General features: G+C 39.6%; 1 protein-coding gene across 1 annotated transcript in view; it reads left to right on the forward strand.

Moving 5' to 3' along the window:
* Positions 1-18,223, forward strand: part of RUFY1 (RUN and FYVE domain containing 1) — a 73,145-nt gene that overhangs the window by 8,916 nt on the left and 46,006 nt on the right. Inside the window, exons 2-3 of the mRNA XM_006898110.1 lie at positions 12,287-12,460; positions 14,558-14,675. Of these exons, the coding sequence (XP_006898172.1) occupies positions 12,287-12,460; positions 14,558-14,675 (292 nt within the window). The remainder of the gene's footprint in view (positions 1-12,286; positions 12,461-14,557; positions 14,676-18,223) is intronic.

Here is an 18,223-nt window from a genome sequence, read left to right on the forward strand (position 1 = left end):
TTTATTATTTTTGTGTGCATGTACCATCAAATCAGATCTGACTGGTACAGGAGGAGATTGTCCCTCCTTCCCCGGCAGAGCATCTGGTGGATTTGAACCTTTCGCCTCTGGGATTGTAGTTGCAGCTCCTTGCCACTAGGCCACCAGACCTCCCCAAAATTAATTATTTAAAAAAAAAAAGCATCTCCAACACGGTAAGAAGAAGACCCACAGACTGGGAAAAAATATTTGGCAATGAAATACCTGATAAGGGACTCATACCTAAAATTTATAGAATACTCCAGCACCTCAACAAGAAAAAGGTAAACAACCCAATCACAAAATGGGCACAGGATATAAGTAGACAGTTTACCAAAGAAGATGGCAAACAAACACATGGAGAAATGTTCAAAATCCCTAGTTATTAGAGAGATGCAAATCAAAACAACTAAGAGCTATCATCTCACCCAAGCAACAATGACAGAGTTCAGCAGAACAACAAACAACAAATGCGGACAAGGTTGTGGAGATATTAGAACTCTTTTTTTTTTATCTCTCTATATATTAGAACTCTTATTCACTGCTAGTTGCTAGTAGGAATGTAAAATGGTACAGCCACTATGGAAAGTGGTCTTGTGCTTTCTCAAAAAGTTGGAAATAGAAATACAATTTGACGCAGCAGTTCCACTACTGGGAAAATAAAGAAACAGAGCTGCCACCTAAACAGATATGCACACCCATGTTTGTTGCTGCATTATTCACAGAAGCAAAGAGATGGAAACAATCCAAATGCCCAAAAATAAGTAGATGGATAGGAAAAACTATATATTCACACAATGGAATATTACACAGTATTGAAAAATGACAAACTCATAAAATATTACACAACATGGGGGAGTCTGGAGGACATTATGCTGAGTGAAATATCCCAGTCAAGAAAGGACAAATACTGTATACTGGCATTATAAAATAGGACAGAGGGGGTGGAGTGGGCAGAGAATGGTAAATGAGTGGACAAATAACATACACTGCTTTAGAACAGATGAGGAGAAGAACTGACTGTCCGAAATATATAATTAGACATTGTATGTATGACAACAATCTGAAACAAGGGATGCATTGCTGGTGGCGGGGAGAGGAAAGATGGGGAATAAAATGTGCAACAAAAGAAAAAATAAGTAAAAAAAATGAAGCTGGACTTTACAAAGAAGAATGTAGCATGAAGATGGCAGAAAGACTCATCAACAACTTGTGTTATGCAGATAATACCATCTTACTTGCTGAAAATGAGAGCTTGAAACACTTGTTGCAGAAGATCAAAGATTACAGCTTTTAATTACATCTGGACATCAAGGGGGAAAAATCCTCACCACTAGACCAATAGGAACATTGTGAAAGATGGAGAAAAGATTGACATTGTCAGCAATTTAATCTTGGATCCACAATCAATAATTTTGGTATCAGCAGCCAAGAAATAAAAAGACAAACTGCATTGAAAAATGCTATCAGTGCAAACAACAAATGCTGGCGAGGGTGTGGAGAAACTGGAACCCTGGATTCATTGTTAGTGGGAGTATAAAATGGTGCAACCACTATGGAAGGGAGTATGGTGCTTTCTCAAAAAGTTGGAAATAGAAATACCATTTGACCCAGCAATTCCACTACTGGGAATATACCGTAAAGAAAACAGAACTGCCACCCAAGCAGATATATGCACACCCACGTTAATTGCTGCTTTTTCACAATAGCGAAGAGTTGGAAACAACCCAAGTGCCCATCAACAAACAGATAGAGAAGCTGTGGTATATTCACACAATGGAAGACATTTAAAAACAAAGGACTCATGAAATATTATTCAAAATGGTTGACCCTAGAGGACATTATGCTGGGTGAAATATCTCAGTCACAAAAGGACAAATACTACATATAGTACCACTGTTGTAAAATGGGACTGACATCAGGGTTGGAGGAACCTAAGAAAAGAGGGGATAAATAATGCATACTGCATTGAAACAGATGAGGGAAAGAACTTTAAAAGAAATATACGATTAGATATTCTTTTCATGACAAGATTCCAGAAAAAGAAATGCATAGTGAAGTGGACTGTGGACTTGTGTAACAATGAAGTATTTTTTATTTCTTTTAAAAGAGAAAAGCAAACTGGGGGGTAGGGGTGGGTAGGAAGGAAAATGTGCAACAATGAATGAATGGGGGGGAATAATAATTATTTTTTTAAAAAAACTATCAGTGACTTCTGTAAGGTCCTAAGGAGCAATGATGTCAGTTTAAAGACTGAGGTGCACCTGGGCTAAGGCATTACCTTATCATTTACTTGCTATGCATCTGAAAGTTGGGCAGTGAATAATGACAGAAGAATTGATGCCTTTGCGTCATGGTGTTGGAGAAGATACCTCATGGACTGCCCTGAGGACAAGCACATATATATTGGGAAAAGTAAAACCAGTGTGCTCCTCAGAAGCAAAGATGGTGATACTTTGTCTCACATACTTTGGGCATGTTCTTAGACAACATGCTTGGAAAGGTGGAGGCTCTGAAAAGAGAGGAGGACAAAGTAGAATGACATGATGACTGTAACATTGAGCTCAAATGTATCAGAGATGATGAGTATGGCACAAGATAGAACAGGAACTGTTCATAGGATTGCTGTGAATTACCATCAACTCAATGGCAACAGCAGCAACCTGTTCCACTTAGCCTAAGCCATAGTGTTTTCATTTGCCTTAAGGCACATGAAAGTTGTGTATTGACTAAGGAAGACCAAAGAATTGATGCCTTTGCATGATGGTTTTGGTGAAGAATATTGATTTACCGTGATTTAATCCTATATATTTAGTACAAATGGAAATAAGTGACAGACAGAGCAGTGGGATGGATAAGATGCTGCAGAATGCTGCCGTGTCCTCAGAAACAGTAGAAAGGGCCACTGACACCAGCTCTAATTTCCTTGGACAGTGGTTTTAACATCTGGGGCTCAGATGATACCCTAAAATATTCCCAACATTTAATATAGACCTGGAAAATTCTTCATCACAATTTTAAATATTCTCAGATACATTTACTGATTTTTGCAAAACTTTTAAAAAAAACCCCAAACTGTCACATCATACTTTAACATGTATCATGTTGTTGTTGTTGTTGTTAAGTACCATCGAGTCACAGGCGACTTGACATGTATCAAGTGGTACCTAAAGACCAAAATGGTAATGATTTGATAAGCACCATCAGCCATTTTATAAAATTATACAGCTGACCCTTGACAACACAACTTGTGAGTATCTGTTTAAATCACTAACACTAACCTTCTCTGGGTGAATTGAATGACATGATTAGCATCATTTGAGTTTGCTGAAATTTCAAGGTAGGGTAGGGTAGAGGAGAGGGTTTTCATATAAGAGGGCCAATGCGGTTCACACTCATTTGCTCAAGGGTCAACTGGATAACAAATTCTTTAACATTAGAAATTTTACATTTTCCCTTATGCTCTCTGAAATTGAATTTCTACTAATTTTTCCCACAAAATTTTAACTTAACAGACAAGAGTTTGTTTGTTGCCTTCATTTTTGTGTGTGTTATCCTATCCTAATTCTCTGTAAAATACATGTGAAAAAGTAAAATGTAATATATTTCTTTCTTGTAACTAAGGCAGTGTTTGTGGCTTTTTCCTTTGGAATGAGTTTCTCATTCCACTTGTTCATATATGTTCACCTTGCCTGCCTGCTAAAATACTACTAAAATCTGATTTATAAATTCACTGACATCAGGTCATTTGAGTCTTACAGAGACCCTCCATTAGGTTTCTAAGGTTGTAAGTCATAATGAGAGAAAAGTACTCACCTTTCTTCCTTTGAACCCCTGGAAGATTGGAGCCACTGGAAATGTTTGCTCTTTTGGTTAGGAGTACAATTCATTACAAACTATGCCACCAGAGCACCCTCACGCTTATAAAAGCAGCATAAACATAACTTAATAAGTTATTATAATAGATACAATTCTTTAAGTGTTGTAAGTTATTTCATATTATTGCTTCCTAGAGCTATAGAGATCATGTATCAGATAGACTGGAGAATATTCTGGAGCTCAGATTTGGCGATTTTCATCATTAATCTACAATAGGTATAATTTTATTAGACTTTTCTCTCTTATTTTTTAGATTTTTTTATTCATTTTAATGAAAGTTCACAGAGACTTTGGATTTCCATTCATTCACTGTTACACTTTTCTCCCTGCCCAACCTACCCCCTCCCCCAGTTCAATGTTCTCTTTGAAAAGTAGAAGAAAAATTCTTTCATTGTTACACAATCCCTCCCCCAAGTCCACTCCACTATGCAGCCTTCATTCTGGACTCCTGTCATGACAGTAATACCTAATCTTATATCCCTTTTAAATAGTTCTCTCCTTAATGTGTTTCAATGCAGTATACATTCTTTATCCCATATTTCTCAGTCTTCTCTCAACCCTGATGTCAGTCCTGTTTTACAACAGTGGCACTATGCAGTATTTTTCCTTTTGTGACTGAGATATTCCACTCAACATAATGTCCTCCAGGGTCACGGGTTTTGTATATTTCATGAGTTCTTTGTGTTTCAATGCAGCATAGTATTTCATTGTGTGAATATACCAAAGCTTCTCTATCCATTCATTTGTTGATGGGCACTTAGGTTGTTTCCAACTCTTTGCTATTGTGAACAAAGCCACGGTAAACATGGGTGTGCATATATCTGCTTAGGTGGCAGTTCTGGTTTCTTTAGGGTATATTCTCAGTAGTGGAATTGTTGAGTCAAATGGTATTTCTATTTGTAACTTTTTGAGAAAGTGCCATACTGCATTGCATAGTGGTTGTACCATTTTACACTCCCACCATCAGTGAATAAGGGTTCCAGTTTCTCCACAACCTCGCCAGCATTTGTTGTTTGTTGTTCTGTTAAATTTTGCTATTCTGTCTGGGGTGAGATGATATCTCATAGTTGTTTAGCAGACTTTTCTCTCTTTTTAACCAATTATCAGTATTTCATTCCTTTTCCCCCCCTCAATCATGCAATTCTTATTTAAACTGTTTTGGTGTATGTGATATTTCAGGCGTTGTCTAGATTAGCAGGTTTTTTTAATGTGGGGTATAAGGGTTTTTCTATGTTTTGCAGAAAAGTTTACCCCTCCATTCTACTATTCATAAACATTTTATATTGTAACATTAATTACCTGCCTTGTAAGAGCAATCTTCGTACTTCCTCCCTGTAATTCTCATTTCCACTCAATCTTCTACCTTATCTCTCCCTACTTTCTGAGCTTTACCCCTGGGCAGATGATGCCCTTTTGGTCTTGTATGGTTGATAGTTTTACAAATGTAGAGCACTGGTACACAACAAGAAAAGAAGGAAGAAAGAATGTAGAGCGCTGAGAAACCAAAGCAAAGTGAATAAATCAAGAAGCTAAGTAGCTGAATAGAAGATTTCAAAGGGCAGTATGAGAAGACAAAGCAAAGTAGTATAATGAAATGTGCAAAGAACTGGAGTCCAAAATCAAAAGGGCCAACCTTGCTTGGCATTTCTTAAGCTAAAGAAACTAAAGAATAAATTCAAGCTTCGAGTTGCAGTACTGAAGGATGCTATGGCCAGAATATTGAATGATACAGGAAGCATTAAAAGAAGATGGAAGGAGTATAAAGTCACTGTACCAAAAAGAATTGGCTGACACAGAAGAATTTCAAGAAACAACATGTGATCAAGAGGCAATGGGATCAAGAGGCGACAAAGAAGGAAATTCAAGCTGCTCTGAAGGAATTGGCAAAAAAATAAAGCCCCAGGAATTTATTAAATATCAGTTGACATATTTCAACAAACAGATGCTACCCTGGACATGTTCACCAGGTTATGCCAAGAAATGTGGAGGGCAACTGATTGGAAGAGATCCATATTTATTCCCATTCCAAAAAAAGTTGACCCAACAGACTTTCAAAATTATCATACAATATCACTTATATCACATACAAGCAAATTCCAGATTATCCAGCACTGACTGGAACAGTACATTGACAGAGAACTACTAAAAATACAAGCTGAGTTTAGAAGAGACTTTGCAAAGGCATTTGACTGTGTGGATCACAACAAATTGTGTTAATCCTTGAGAAGAATGGGAATCCCAGAACTCTTGATCATCCTAATACAAAACCTTGGACCAAGAAGCAGTCCCCAGAACAGAGCAGGGAAACACTGCATGGTTCAAAATCAAGAAGGGAGTGTGTCAGGGATGCATCCTGTCTCCATACCTTTTCAATCTATATACAGAACAGATCATTCCGGAGGCTGGGCTTTATAAGGAGGAATGGGGTATCAGGATTGGAGGAAGAATCATCAATAACCAATGTTATGCAGATGACACAACCTTGTTTGCTAAAACTGAGGAGGACCTGAAGCACTTGCTGCAGAAGGTCAAGGATCATGAAGACAAAGATTCTCACCATGAGGTCTATTGGCAGCACCATTGATGAATGGAGAAGAGATTGAGGTTGTTAACAGTTACAGGTTGCTCACCTCCACCATCAACACTTTTGGCACCAGCTGTTAGGAAATCAGGATGTAGTGCATTTGGTAAATCTGCTGCCAGGGACCTCTCCAGAGTACTAAGAAGCAATGATGTCAGTCTAGAGACTAAGGTGCACCTGACCCAGGCTATGGTCTTCACAATTACTTGCTATGCATCACAAAACTAGACAATGACTAAAGATGACAGAAGAATTAATGCCTTTGAGTTGTGATGCTGGAGAAGAGTCTTTAACATACCTTGGACCACCCAGGAAACAAAAAGCTGTGTCTTGGAGAGGGTGAAACCAAGTTTGTCCTTGGAGGCTAGTATTTTGAAACTCTCCTTGGAGAAGGACATCATGCTTGGGAGGGTGGAGGGACAGCACAGGAGGGGAAGGCCCTCTATGAGGTGGATTGATTCAGTGACTGGGATAATCGGGATGGGAGTGTCAGAGACAGTGCAGTTGGCACAGGACAGAGCAGAGTTTAGGGCTATTGTATATAGGGTCACTATGAGTCGCAAGCAACTCGACAGCACATAACAACAACAACAACATGTCACATACTTGGGGCATGTTGCCAGGAGGGACCTGTTCTTGGAGAAGGACATCATGCTCAGAAGGGTGGAGGGACAGAGCAGAAGACAACCCTAGGATTGATACAGTAACTAGGGCAATGGGACTAGGTGTGTCTGAGTCAGTGAGACTGGCTCAGGACAGGGCAGGCTTCAGAGCTATTGTATATAAGGTCACAGTGAGTTGCAGGCAACTTGACAGCATGTAACAACAATCTCCCAAGTGTTACTGTTCACCACGCAGGCCTGTCCGTTGTTTGATTTTAAGTTGTGCCACAGGAGGTGAGTTTAGTTCCAGGCTCAAAGGGTGCTAAGGGCCATAGTCTCCAGGGTTCCATCTGTCTTTTATGAGACAAGTAAAGCTGGCCATTTTTATGTTTGTAAGTTGTGTACCTCCCACTCTGTCTTGGACCTTCTTCTGTGATAGAATTAACAGTGGTAGCTAGGTACCATCTAGTTCTGGTCTCAGGATCATGGAAGTTGAGATTCACATTGTCTCTTAGTCCTTTCGAGCAGTTGTTTCTGTGTGTCTTCTTTTTTGCTTCCCTCTTCTTTGTTCCAGGCAGAGAAAGACCATGCATCTTAGTTAGCTACCCAAACTTTTAAGACTCTAGTTGTCACTCACTAGAATAAGATGTAACAGAGAGAGAGCTCAGTTGGCCTGGTGGACAGAAAGTGATGCTACCAAGCCAAAGATGGGTGACTTTAATCCGCAGCCCTCAGGCCTGTTTTCAATTGTTTTTGGTCAAACATTCTTCTAGGTTGTGTAACCCTGATGTGTCCACTTGCTGTACAGAGGTAACTCGTGGTTGCTGTGATGCTGAACACTGTGACACTGATGAGTCAAATGTGAGAATGGTGACCCATGGTGGACAGTGTTTGGTGGAGCTACCCAATTAAAACAAGCTTGGAAGCAGGAGTGGCATCCACTTCCAAAATAGCTTGCCTCCGGAAACCCTATGAACCTGGAGAAAGGATGAATGTTATACAAGTATTCAAGTCTTTCATTAATAGGGTTGCTATGAGTCACCTACGACTCAACGGCACTTAACAACAACAACAGAAGAAGATGTAGAGCATTTTTTGTGGACTATGTTTTGCCTACGGACCGATGTAACCCCTGTTACTATTGTCCTGAGGGCTTAAAACCAGCAACTCATTTCTGTAGGGTGTTTGTCTCTGCTTAATAAGTTTGTATAACTTTGCCACTTGTTAGCTCCACTGTTTATGGATATACTTACAGCATATAGTAGAGCTCTTAAAAATATATGTGTGTGTTGAAATATAATCAAAGGAACCTATGAATGATCATGGATCTAGTCCTTTTTGCTTGCTCATATCCACACACCCTGCCTGCTTGTATATGCACTTGTAGGTTAATGTTTCTTTTTCTAATCGTACAGGATTGGATATATAATAATGTCTACCTTCTATGCCTTTCTCTGTGTTATCCCTTTCTTTAGTGATACTGTGCTGATGACCTCTTTATTTTATATTGTCTTTCTCTTTACCCAATATATGTGTCTGATTTTTCTTCCTCTTCTTCTCCTCTCCTATTCCTGTTTACAACAGAAACCAACAAAGAATGTTTCTGTGTGTCAGTCTTTTCTTAGCTTATTATAATAGTGCTTTTGTTGTTAGGTGCCATCTAGTCGAGTATGACTCAGTATCCCTGTGAACAGCATATCTGAACCCTGTCCTAGTCTGTGCCATCCTCACAATCTCTTACACCAAAGCCCATTGCTGCAGTCACTGTGTCAATCCAGGTGGTTGAGGGATCTTCCTTTCTTTTGCCAACTCTCCACCTTTCCAAGCATGATGCTGGAATAGCCTCTTCTACCAAAATAACCATATGTGAGGTGAAGCTTTATCATCTTTGCCTCTATAGAGCACTCTGGCTGCACCTTCTCCAAGATATATCAGTTTGTTCTTTTTGGGCTGTCTGTAGGATATTCTGTACTCTTTTTCCAGTACCACAGTTCAAAGGCATCAGTTCTTATCAAGGTCTCAAATACATAGCAAGTGACTGAAAAGGCCATTGCCAGAATCAGGTACTCCTTAGTCCTCAAACTGACATCATTGCTCCTCAGTAATATGGAGAGGTCCATGACTGCACACTTTCCCAGTGCAATACATCTCCCAGTCTTCTGACTGCTGGTACCAAGTGAACTGATGATGTTGCCTACAAGTCCAGTGAAGAGAATTTTTGTTTTCTTGATGTTGAGATGCAGTGTATACTGAAGGCTGCATTGTTTGACCTTCTACAGCAAGTGTTTCAAGTCCTCCTCACTTTCAGCAGCAGGGTTGTATCTTCTGCATAGCAAAGGTTATTAAAAATTGAAGGTTATTTATAATAGTAGACTGATGTAGTAATATTTGTCCTTTTTTGCCTGACTTATATCACTCAGCATAATGCCCTCCAGATTCATTCATATTATGCATTGTTTCTGGAATTCTTCAATATTCTTCAACATTGCATTACATTCTATTGTATGTATATACCATAGATTATCCCTCTATCCATTCATTAGGTGGTTCTCAGGTTTTTGCTATTATGACTCATTATTTATTGGAGGGGTTTTTTTCTATTTCATTCCGTTTTTTTAACTTCTTTGTGTGGTTTTGATGAAAGTTTACATAGCAAATTAGTTTTGTATTCAATAGGTCATATACAGATTGTTCTTTGACACAGATTTGCATCTCTTAATGAGCTGACTGGTATTCATTTTTATCAGTTAGCATGCAGAGTTGCACTGTTGACCCAAAGGAAAGCCATTCAAATCCACCAGCTGCTCCACAGGAGAAAGATAAGCAGATTTCTCCCAAGTAAGTTGTTGTTGTTGTTGTTGTTGTTAAGTGCCATTGAGTTGAGTTCAACTCATAGCACCCGTATAAGCAATAGATCTGAACCTTGTTCTATCCTGTGCCATCCTCATACTTCCTGACACACAAAAGGCTATTATGGCAGTCACATCAATCTACCTGGTCAAGGGTCTTCCTCTCCTTCTTAAACCCTCCACCCTTCCCAGCATCATGTCCCTTTCCAAGGAATAGCCCTTCCTAGCAACATGCCCAAAGTATGTGAGACAAAGCCTCAATCATTCTTGCCTCCAAAGAGCGCTCCAGCTGCACCCTCTCTAAGACATATTTGTTTGTTCTTTTGGCCGTGCATGGGATGTTCCATGCTCTTCTCCAACACCACAGCTCAAAGGCATCATCACTTCTTCTTCTGTCATCCTTACTGTCTAGCTCTCAGATGCATAACAAGTGATCAGAAAGACTATGGCCTGAATTAGATGCACATTAGTCCTCAAACTGACATCATTACTCCTCAGTAATTTGGAGAGGTCCCTAACTGCAGATTTTCCCAGTGCATTGTGGTTCCTTATATCCTGACTGCTGGTACTAAGAGTGTTAGATTGTAGATCCAAGCAAGGTGAAGTTGTTGACAGTCTCTATCTCTCCATCCATCATGTTGTTGCCTATTAGTTCCGTGCTAAGAATCTTTATCTTTTTGATGGTTGAGAAGTAATCCACCAAAGGCTGCATTCCTTGATCTTCTGCAACAAGTGCTTCAAGTCCTCCTCACTTTCAGCAAGCAAGGTTGTGTCATCAGCATAATGAATGTCTATTTGTGCTTTATTGACTATACAAAGGCATTTGACTGTGTAGATCATAACAAGTTGTGGCTGACACTGAGAAGGACACTAGAGCATTTAATTGTGCTCATATGAAACCTATACCTGAATAGTGCAACAATGAATGAATGGAAACCCAAAATCTCTGTAAATGTTTATGAAAATTAATAAAATATAATTATAGAAAAAAAAAAGAAACCTATACCTGAACCAGGAGACTGTTGTGCAATCAGAGAAGGGGAACGGTGCATGGTTTAAAATTAAGAAGGGAGTGTGTCAGGGTTGTATTCTCACTGCCTACCTATTTAACCTGTATGCTGAGCAAATTATTTGTGAAGTGCCATTTACAGCCTCTGAAAATCCACTGGAGGGTCAGCTATGCGTTGGTTTCTTTCTGTCCTACAGAAAGAAACCACTATCAGTCAGAGCCAGCGTGACAGGCACCTAAAAACAATGCTCTTCTGTGTATATATCAATATTAAATCGTGTCTATAGAATAAAACAGATTTAGACAACAGATTACTGTCCAGGATATGCATGCAGGTCATGGTGACAAAGGCAAACAATTTAATATAAAAGTGTATAAATTATTTAACAAGCAATTGATGTAAAAGTTGGTTAACCTCACAAATGATCACGTAATTGCAAACTAAAGCAATACCCTTCCAGTAGGCAATTAGCGCGGCAAATAACCTGTTGGGGGAAGAGGAGATGCACCGCCGCCGCCCCCCCGCCTTCCCCTGCTTCACACCTGCAGTTCAGCGGGTTTTTTATTTCATTTCCAACATGATAGCTTTCTGGGCTTGAGGGAGTATTTCATTTGTATCAGTTGTGGATATGAAATGGAAATGCAAATGTAGCGTTTTTTTCGATGTCTTAGAAAATGTGGGTGTAAAACTCAATTCGAAATAATCATGGAGGACAGAAGAGTGGCCTGCAGGGAGAATGTGAGTCTGAAACTAGGGGACGTGTTTCCCTGCAAACTCCAGCCTGGCTGACCACAGGAAAAGAGCAGGCTCTGAGGAGAAGGGTGGGAACCGCTCTCTGCTTGCTGGGACACCGCCACAGTCCGGAATAGAGAATTTAAAATGGCGCCCACGCCCTCCGCTCCAAGGGCGTGGCTTCAAACTGAGCTCACCCAATAGGAATGCTTAGGGGCGGGGAAATTTCCGTAAACGCCTTCTAGAGTAGGCCAGGGCTTCTGGAAATCTGCGCCCTTTCATTGGTCAAAAGACAATACGTATTATCGGAGAGGCCAATTGCAATGAGTCTTTGAAGAGCTGTCTCCCTAGTAACGCGCAGAGCCACCTGAGAGGCCTGTGTTAAAGAAAACATCTTCTGACCCAAGGCCCAAGTGGGCCAGGTGAGACTGTGACAACCCCCGCTGGGGTCCAGGACTGGCTGATTGAGAATTTCAATTATCTGCCTGCCAGCACGTCCACGCCTCGAGCAGCCTGCCTGGACACTCACCTTGGCCTGTCTTCCCACTGACCCCCTTTACCCTGGCCACACTCTGTCCCCTAACAAGGCTGTATGTCCGTGCTTCCACCCCACAGCTTCCAGGTGCCAGATGATGGAGGAGCGTACCAATCTGATGCACATGATGAAGCTCAGCATCAAGGTCCTCCTGCAGTCCGCCCTGAGCCTGGGCCGCAGCCTGGATGCAGACCATGCCCCCTTGCAGCAGTTCTTCGTAGTGATGGAGCATTGCCTAAAACATGGGCTGAAAGGTGAGGTCCAGGGGGTGCTGGGGAGCATGGAAATGTGGGCTAGGTGTTTGTTCAACATTTATTCATCAGTGCCATCTACTGTCCTGAGTGCTGGATGACAGCGGTGTGCAAAGCCAACAAGGCCTCTGCCCTCCAGAAGCTGGCATTCTAGAGCAGCAACAATGGGTAATGTAATGTCATGCAGGCTACATGTGCAAATTTTCATTTGCTAGACTAAAAAAAAAAAAAAACAACAACAACAAACCCTCACTGCTGCCCAAACAGACTCAGAGCTGACCCTCAGCAGGTTTTCTGAGGCTATAAAGCATATGGGAGGATGTTTTAAAAAGGTGAAATTAATTCTGACAGTATATTAAACCTGTTCATCCAAATACCTTTTTGACACATACTCAGTATTTTAAAACCTTATTAATGAGATGTTTTCTTTTTTAAAAAAAAAAAGACAACCCTTGGTCCTAAAATGTTTATACTCATAGTACATCCCTTTCTCAATTGCTCTAGCCATATTTCAGGTGCTCTTGTGTCTAGTGACTACATTGTAGGCAGTTCTGGAAGAAGAGACAGTAGGTGCAGAAACAATTGCAGAGTGCTACAACTCTGTGTAAGCAAAGTGAGTTAATAATGGAAAACCAAGGAAAGAGCTTTTAAGCTAGGGTGAGAGAGCAGGTCTTTCTGAGGAGATGAGAGGTGAGCTGAGAGTTATAAAAGTGAAAAGAATGCTCTGCTGGAAAAGGAGGAACAATCTCCTCCTGTATCAGTCAGATCTGATTTGACAGTACACACAAAAAATAATGAAATAAAAATTTTTTTTAAAAAGTGAAAAGAGCCTGCACAAAGATCTGGAGCAGGAGTATTCTAGCAAAAGAAAATGAAAAGGTCCTGGGCTGGACCAAGTGTGGCTTGAGAAATACAATAGAGAACCAAGGTGTCAGAGAGAGCGAGAGACAGTGAAGTGAGGTGACTAAAACTGGATCGTGGGAGCCTCCATAATTCATGGTGAAGAGCTGAATTTTATTCTAAGTGTATTTGGAGAGTTTTAAGCAAAAGAAATACATGACCTTTTTTTAAAAAAAAACAAACACCAAACACAACTTTATGCTGTGTGGAAATTGAATTGCAAGAGTTAGTGATTGTTGCTATGTACTGATGAGTAGAAACCGGCCCATTTTTCAGAGGGAGTTAATCATGTGAGAGAGTGCCCATCTTTCTCCCATCAAGCAGCTAGTGGATTTGAATGGCATTCCATTGGATTGGCAGTACAACTCCTTACCACTAAGCCACCTAAAAGTTAGGAGTTTACAATATCAGAAACAAGGACACCAGTTAGGAGGTAGCAGTTCAGGTTAGAAATGAGAGTGATGGTTTGAAGAAATCGAGCATTAGCTTAATATCAGTTCAGAGGGAGTCCTTGAGTGCTGAAAATGGGTAAGCATTCAACTACTAACTAGAAAGTTGGTAATTCTAACTAAGCCAGCCAGAGCCACTTTGATTAGAAAGGCCTGATAGTCTGCTTCTGAAACATCACAGCCTTGAAAATGCTATGGAGCAACTCTGGAGTCACTCCAGACATGGGGTCACCATGAGTCAGAAGGAACTTATTTAGGGAAGAGAAGAGGAAGGATTTTACAAGTGACCATAAGACATCTATTTTATTTCATGGCAATAAATATTTGGTGGAAAAGTATAGTTAGTGTACCAGAGAAACCCTAATGCCCATGGAAACAAAAACCAAACTCACTGCTATTGTATCAATTCCAGCAAGGTGACTGGGTTTCTAAGCTCTAAGGTTGTAAATCTTTCTAAGAGTTGATTGCCCATCTTTGTCCAGAAGAAAAGCAGGTAAAGAAAAAGCAGGTACTAAATTGCCCCCTTTTTTGGTTAGCAGCACTACGCATGCATCTGCCACCAGCACACCTCGATGCCACTGGCCAGGAGAACACATTTGTTACTTGATCTGGTCCAGTACCTAAGACTAAACCAGAAGTATTAAGCAGTGGATCTGTGCTGCTTTCACTTGGTTTGTGGAGAAGAAATTGTGGGACCCTAAGAAAGTCTATAGCTTGTCTTTATAAATAACACTTTTGTTTCCTCTTTTAGTTAAGAAGAGTTTTATTGGCCAAAATAAATCTTTCTTTGGTCCTTTGGAGCTGGTGGAGAAACTCTGTCCAGAAGCATCAGATATAGCTACTAGTGTCAGAAATCTGCCAGAATTAAAGTGAGTCATGTTTGAAAAAATTTCCTGTATTTATTCTGTTCTCAATTACATGCAGACATAATGTGTTCTAATTTGAAACAAATTGTAGCATGAACCACGCTTTACTTGGACTTTAGTTCTAGCTCTGCTATTTGTTATCCACATGATCTTGATCAAGATTTGCCCCTCTCTAAGCCTCAGTTTCCTTTGAAAAAGGAAATGATTCCTGCTTGCCATAAAAAACTGATGGTTGGGTGGGGGGCAGGGAGAAAAGTGCAACAATGAATGAATGGAAATCCAAAATCTCTCTAAATGTTCATTAAAATTAATAAAATAAAATTTATTTTAAAAAAACCAACTGAGGGTTATATAGGTTGAAAAAATGTAAATCAACAACAGTTAGAGGAATCATTGTTAAACTCCTGGAGACTGGAGTCACTATTTGACATCTATCTGGCCAATATTCAGAACAGTAGTTATGTCAGATTTTAGATGCCTAAACAGTGGCTTTTGTGACTCAGCTGGAACTTATGAGGCATTTGTCATGTCTGAGTTTACCCTGGGTACTCTGGTGCACAGGCTCAAAATTAAAAACTGAGCAGAATATAAAGAATGTCTGCATGGGATCTGGCATTTAGGAGAGGTCATAGAGAGCCTTGGGGCCATGTGAAAATCCTCTGCAGACTCTTCCACAGGAGACTTGATTGTTGAGCTTTTGTTCAGTCTTTTCCTGTGGAGCCAGACTAATCTCCCTCCACAGTCTTCTAGAACTCCTGTGGATATCTTCATTTACAAGTGAGGAATCTGAGACTTAGAGTGGTTAAGAACTAGCTACTTTCCTGGGTACTTCAGCAAATGAGTGGTAAAGCCAAAATGTCCAGTGAAGGTTTGTTGGACCCTAGAACCCATACTACCAAGTCTTCTGTGTTCTTTTGAAGATTGAATAAAGTCTTTTTTCTCTATCCCTAGTTCAACCCTTAAGCCATACTGTGTATATTTCAAACCTTTTGAACATAACATTCTTTCAAATATGTATTTAGTGACCTCTCTCATGAGCTATCCTCCATCCCCACCCTGCCCCACCCCCATCTTCTGCCATATTTCTTTTCTTGTTCTTTATATGGCATGATTTCCCATTGTCCTCCTGACCAGTTCACTCCCTAAAAAGTAAAGCTACTAGACAGTGTCCAGTGTTTTCTGGCATACTCTTACTGGAGTGGAGTAAGAATCGCCTCATCCTCCACTTCATTTCTGTTTATTTCACAAAGATAATTTTGAAGTCCTGTTATGAAACCGGGTTCTCAGTCAGCTAAATCCCTGACATCTGTTTAAGGTTTACTAATCTAAAAACTAATAGGTTTTTCACTGAACCATTTATGCATACATTGTTTTATAACATTAATTAGTTAGCACACTCTCCCCACTTCCTTCCTATGATTCTTTCTTCCATTAATCCTTCTGTTTTACACTATCCTTCCTTCTAGCTTTATCCTTGAGAAAATGCTGTTCTGATACGATTATATGTTTGGTTATTCTAAGGAATTAGTGCCATTGGTGTAATTGTTCACGCTATAGGCTTGCCCATGGTTTGGCTAAAAGTTGAGATAAGAATTTTTCTCAGACTTAAAATGTTACTAAGGACTGTAGTCTCAGAAGTTCTACCAGTCTCTATTGGACCAGCAAACCTGAGCTTCCCCCCACCCCTTAAAGCCTGACCTTTTTAGGGTGTGTGTGTGTGTGTGTGTGTGTGTGTGTGTGTGTGTGTGTGCTTTTTTTCCTACATTTTCCACCACTGTATCCAGGATCTTCTATTGCAATAGCTTTTAATGGGGTCATCAGTAATAAACCAGGTATTATCGAGTTCTTCTGGTCTCAAAAGGACTTTCGACAACTTGTTCCTATGTATCTTTGATAGAACTTTGTTCTTGTGGACTGTGTTAGGCCAGTTTACCTGTATGTCACCTGCCTGTTTATTGCTAAGGAAAGATTTTCAATGTGATACAGCTATTAGGTGAAATGAGCAAGTTAAAGAAAAGCATATATAATACTAATGTTTTTGTACAAAAGGGAGACAAAAAGAATTTTAACTGAGATGTGTTTTTATTGCATAAAAACATTGGAGAAGTGTTTGTTAGTTATCTAGTGTTGCTGTAACAGAAATACAGATGAGTAGCTTTACAAACATAAATGTATTTTCTCACAATTTAGAAGGCTAGAAGTCCAGATTCAGAGCACCAGCTCACAGGAAGTCTTTCTCTGTTGGTTCTAGAGGAATATCTTTGTCTCTGAGCTTCTATTCCTGTATGATCTTCATGTGACTTGACTTCTCTTTTTCCCATCTCAGCCCACTCACTTGCTTCTTTAATCTGTTTTATATAAAAGGAGATTGACTTAAAATACCCTTTGTACTTATCCTTTCTTACTAGCATAACAAGCATACTCCATTCTCATGTGGTATTTAAACTCCAGATATAGAATAGATTTACAAAACAAATTTTGAGGGAACACAGTTTGATCCATAACAAAATAGACATACCAAAAAGCAGTTTATTATAACGAAGAAGGATTTGGGAAGGTACAAAACAGAATAAAGAGAGAGACTTGGCAACTGTATGGTATTCCCCCCCCCATCCTTTGTTGTTTTTTTTTCAATCAAGTGAAGATATTAACTGCCAACTAAAAGTAAATTTTTAAGATGTAAATTATTAAGATGTACATTTTGCACACCTTTTTTGTAACCCTTTTTTCACTTAATACCAGATTTTAAAACCTCTTTCCAATCAAATATTCATCTACAACAGCATTTTTTTTAAAATAACTGAATATTATTATAAGACAAGAATCTTGTAAGACAGATTTGTTTTCTTCCTTTTGGACTTTGTGGCTGTCTTCAAATTCATTTGCTCTCAAACGGTGCTGTGAGAACATCCCAGGCACATATCTTTGTGCACATCTGAAATTATGGCCTTGGGCTATGTCTTTAGAAACATTTTTGTTCTTTCTTGTCATTTCTTTTTGTTGTTGATGATCTAGAATTTGGATAACCAACTCTCTGGAAAAGCTTTGACCCTTCATTCCTTCTCTGGCAGCTCTGGTCATCAAGCTAGAATTAAATCTTTTGTTTTGTTCTGGGTTTTAGTGTTTTGGTGTTTTTTTAATTCCCTTTTTTGGGTGTTGAGTTTCTTTTTTTCTTCTCTCTACTTCCTCTTCTCACTTGGTTAGTGTCCTTTGTTTCAGGGCATGATGCATTCCAAAGCCTCTGAATTGATGAAAGTCAGGTAACTGGTCTGAGCCTGATTTTCAAGTCAGCTGGGTACATTCCGATCCTTTGACCCTGATCACATTTTAAGATTACTGACTATACCAATACCTTTAATACTTTCTTGGATGCTACAAATAAAATGCCCTTCCTCTGCTAGAACAAAATTCTGGATTTTTTCTTAAACAGTTTTAGTTCTACAATTAGGAGACTCTGCTTTTTCTTGAAAGCAGAAAAGCCACCTTTTTTCAGAATTATGTCTATAAAAGGAACAAGCGCTTTGTGGGGATGGCTGTTTCTTTTTTTTTTT

The sequence above is a fragment of the Elephantulus edwardii genome, unplaced genomic scaffold, assembly GCF_000299155.1.
Source record: "Elephantulus edwardii isolate Elephantulus edwardi_28Jun2011 unplaced genomic scaffold, EleEdw1.0 scaffold00221, whole genome shotgun sequence".
NCBI classification, from domain to species: domain Eukaryota; kingdom Metazoa; phylum Chordata; class Mammalia; order Macroscelidea; family Macroscelididae; genus Elephantulus; species Elephantulus edwardii.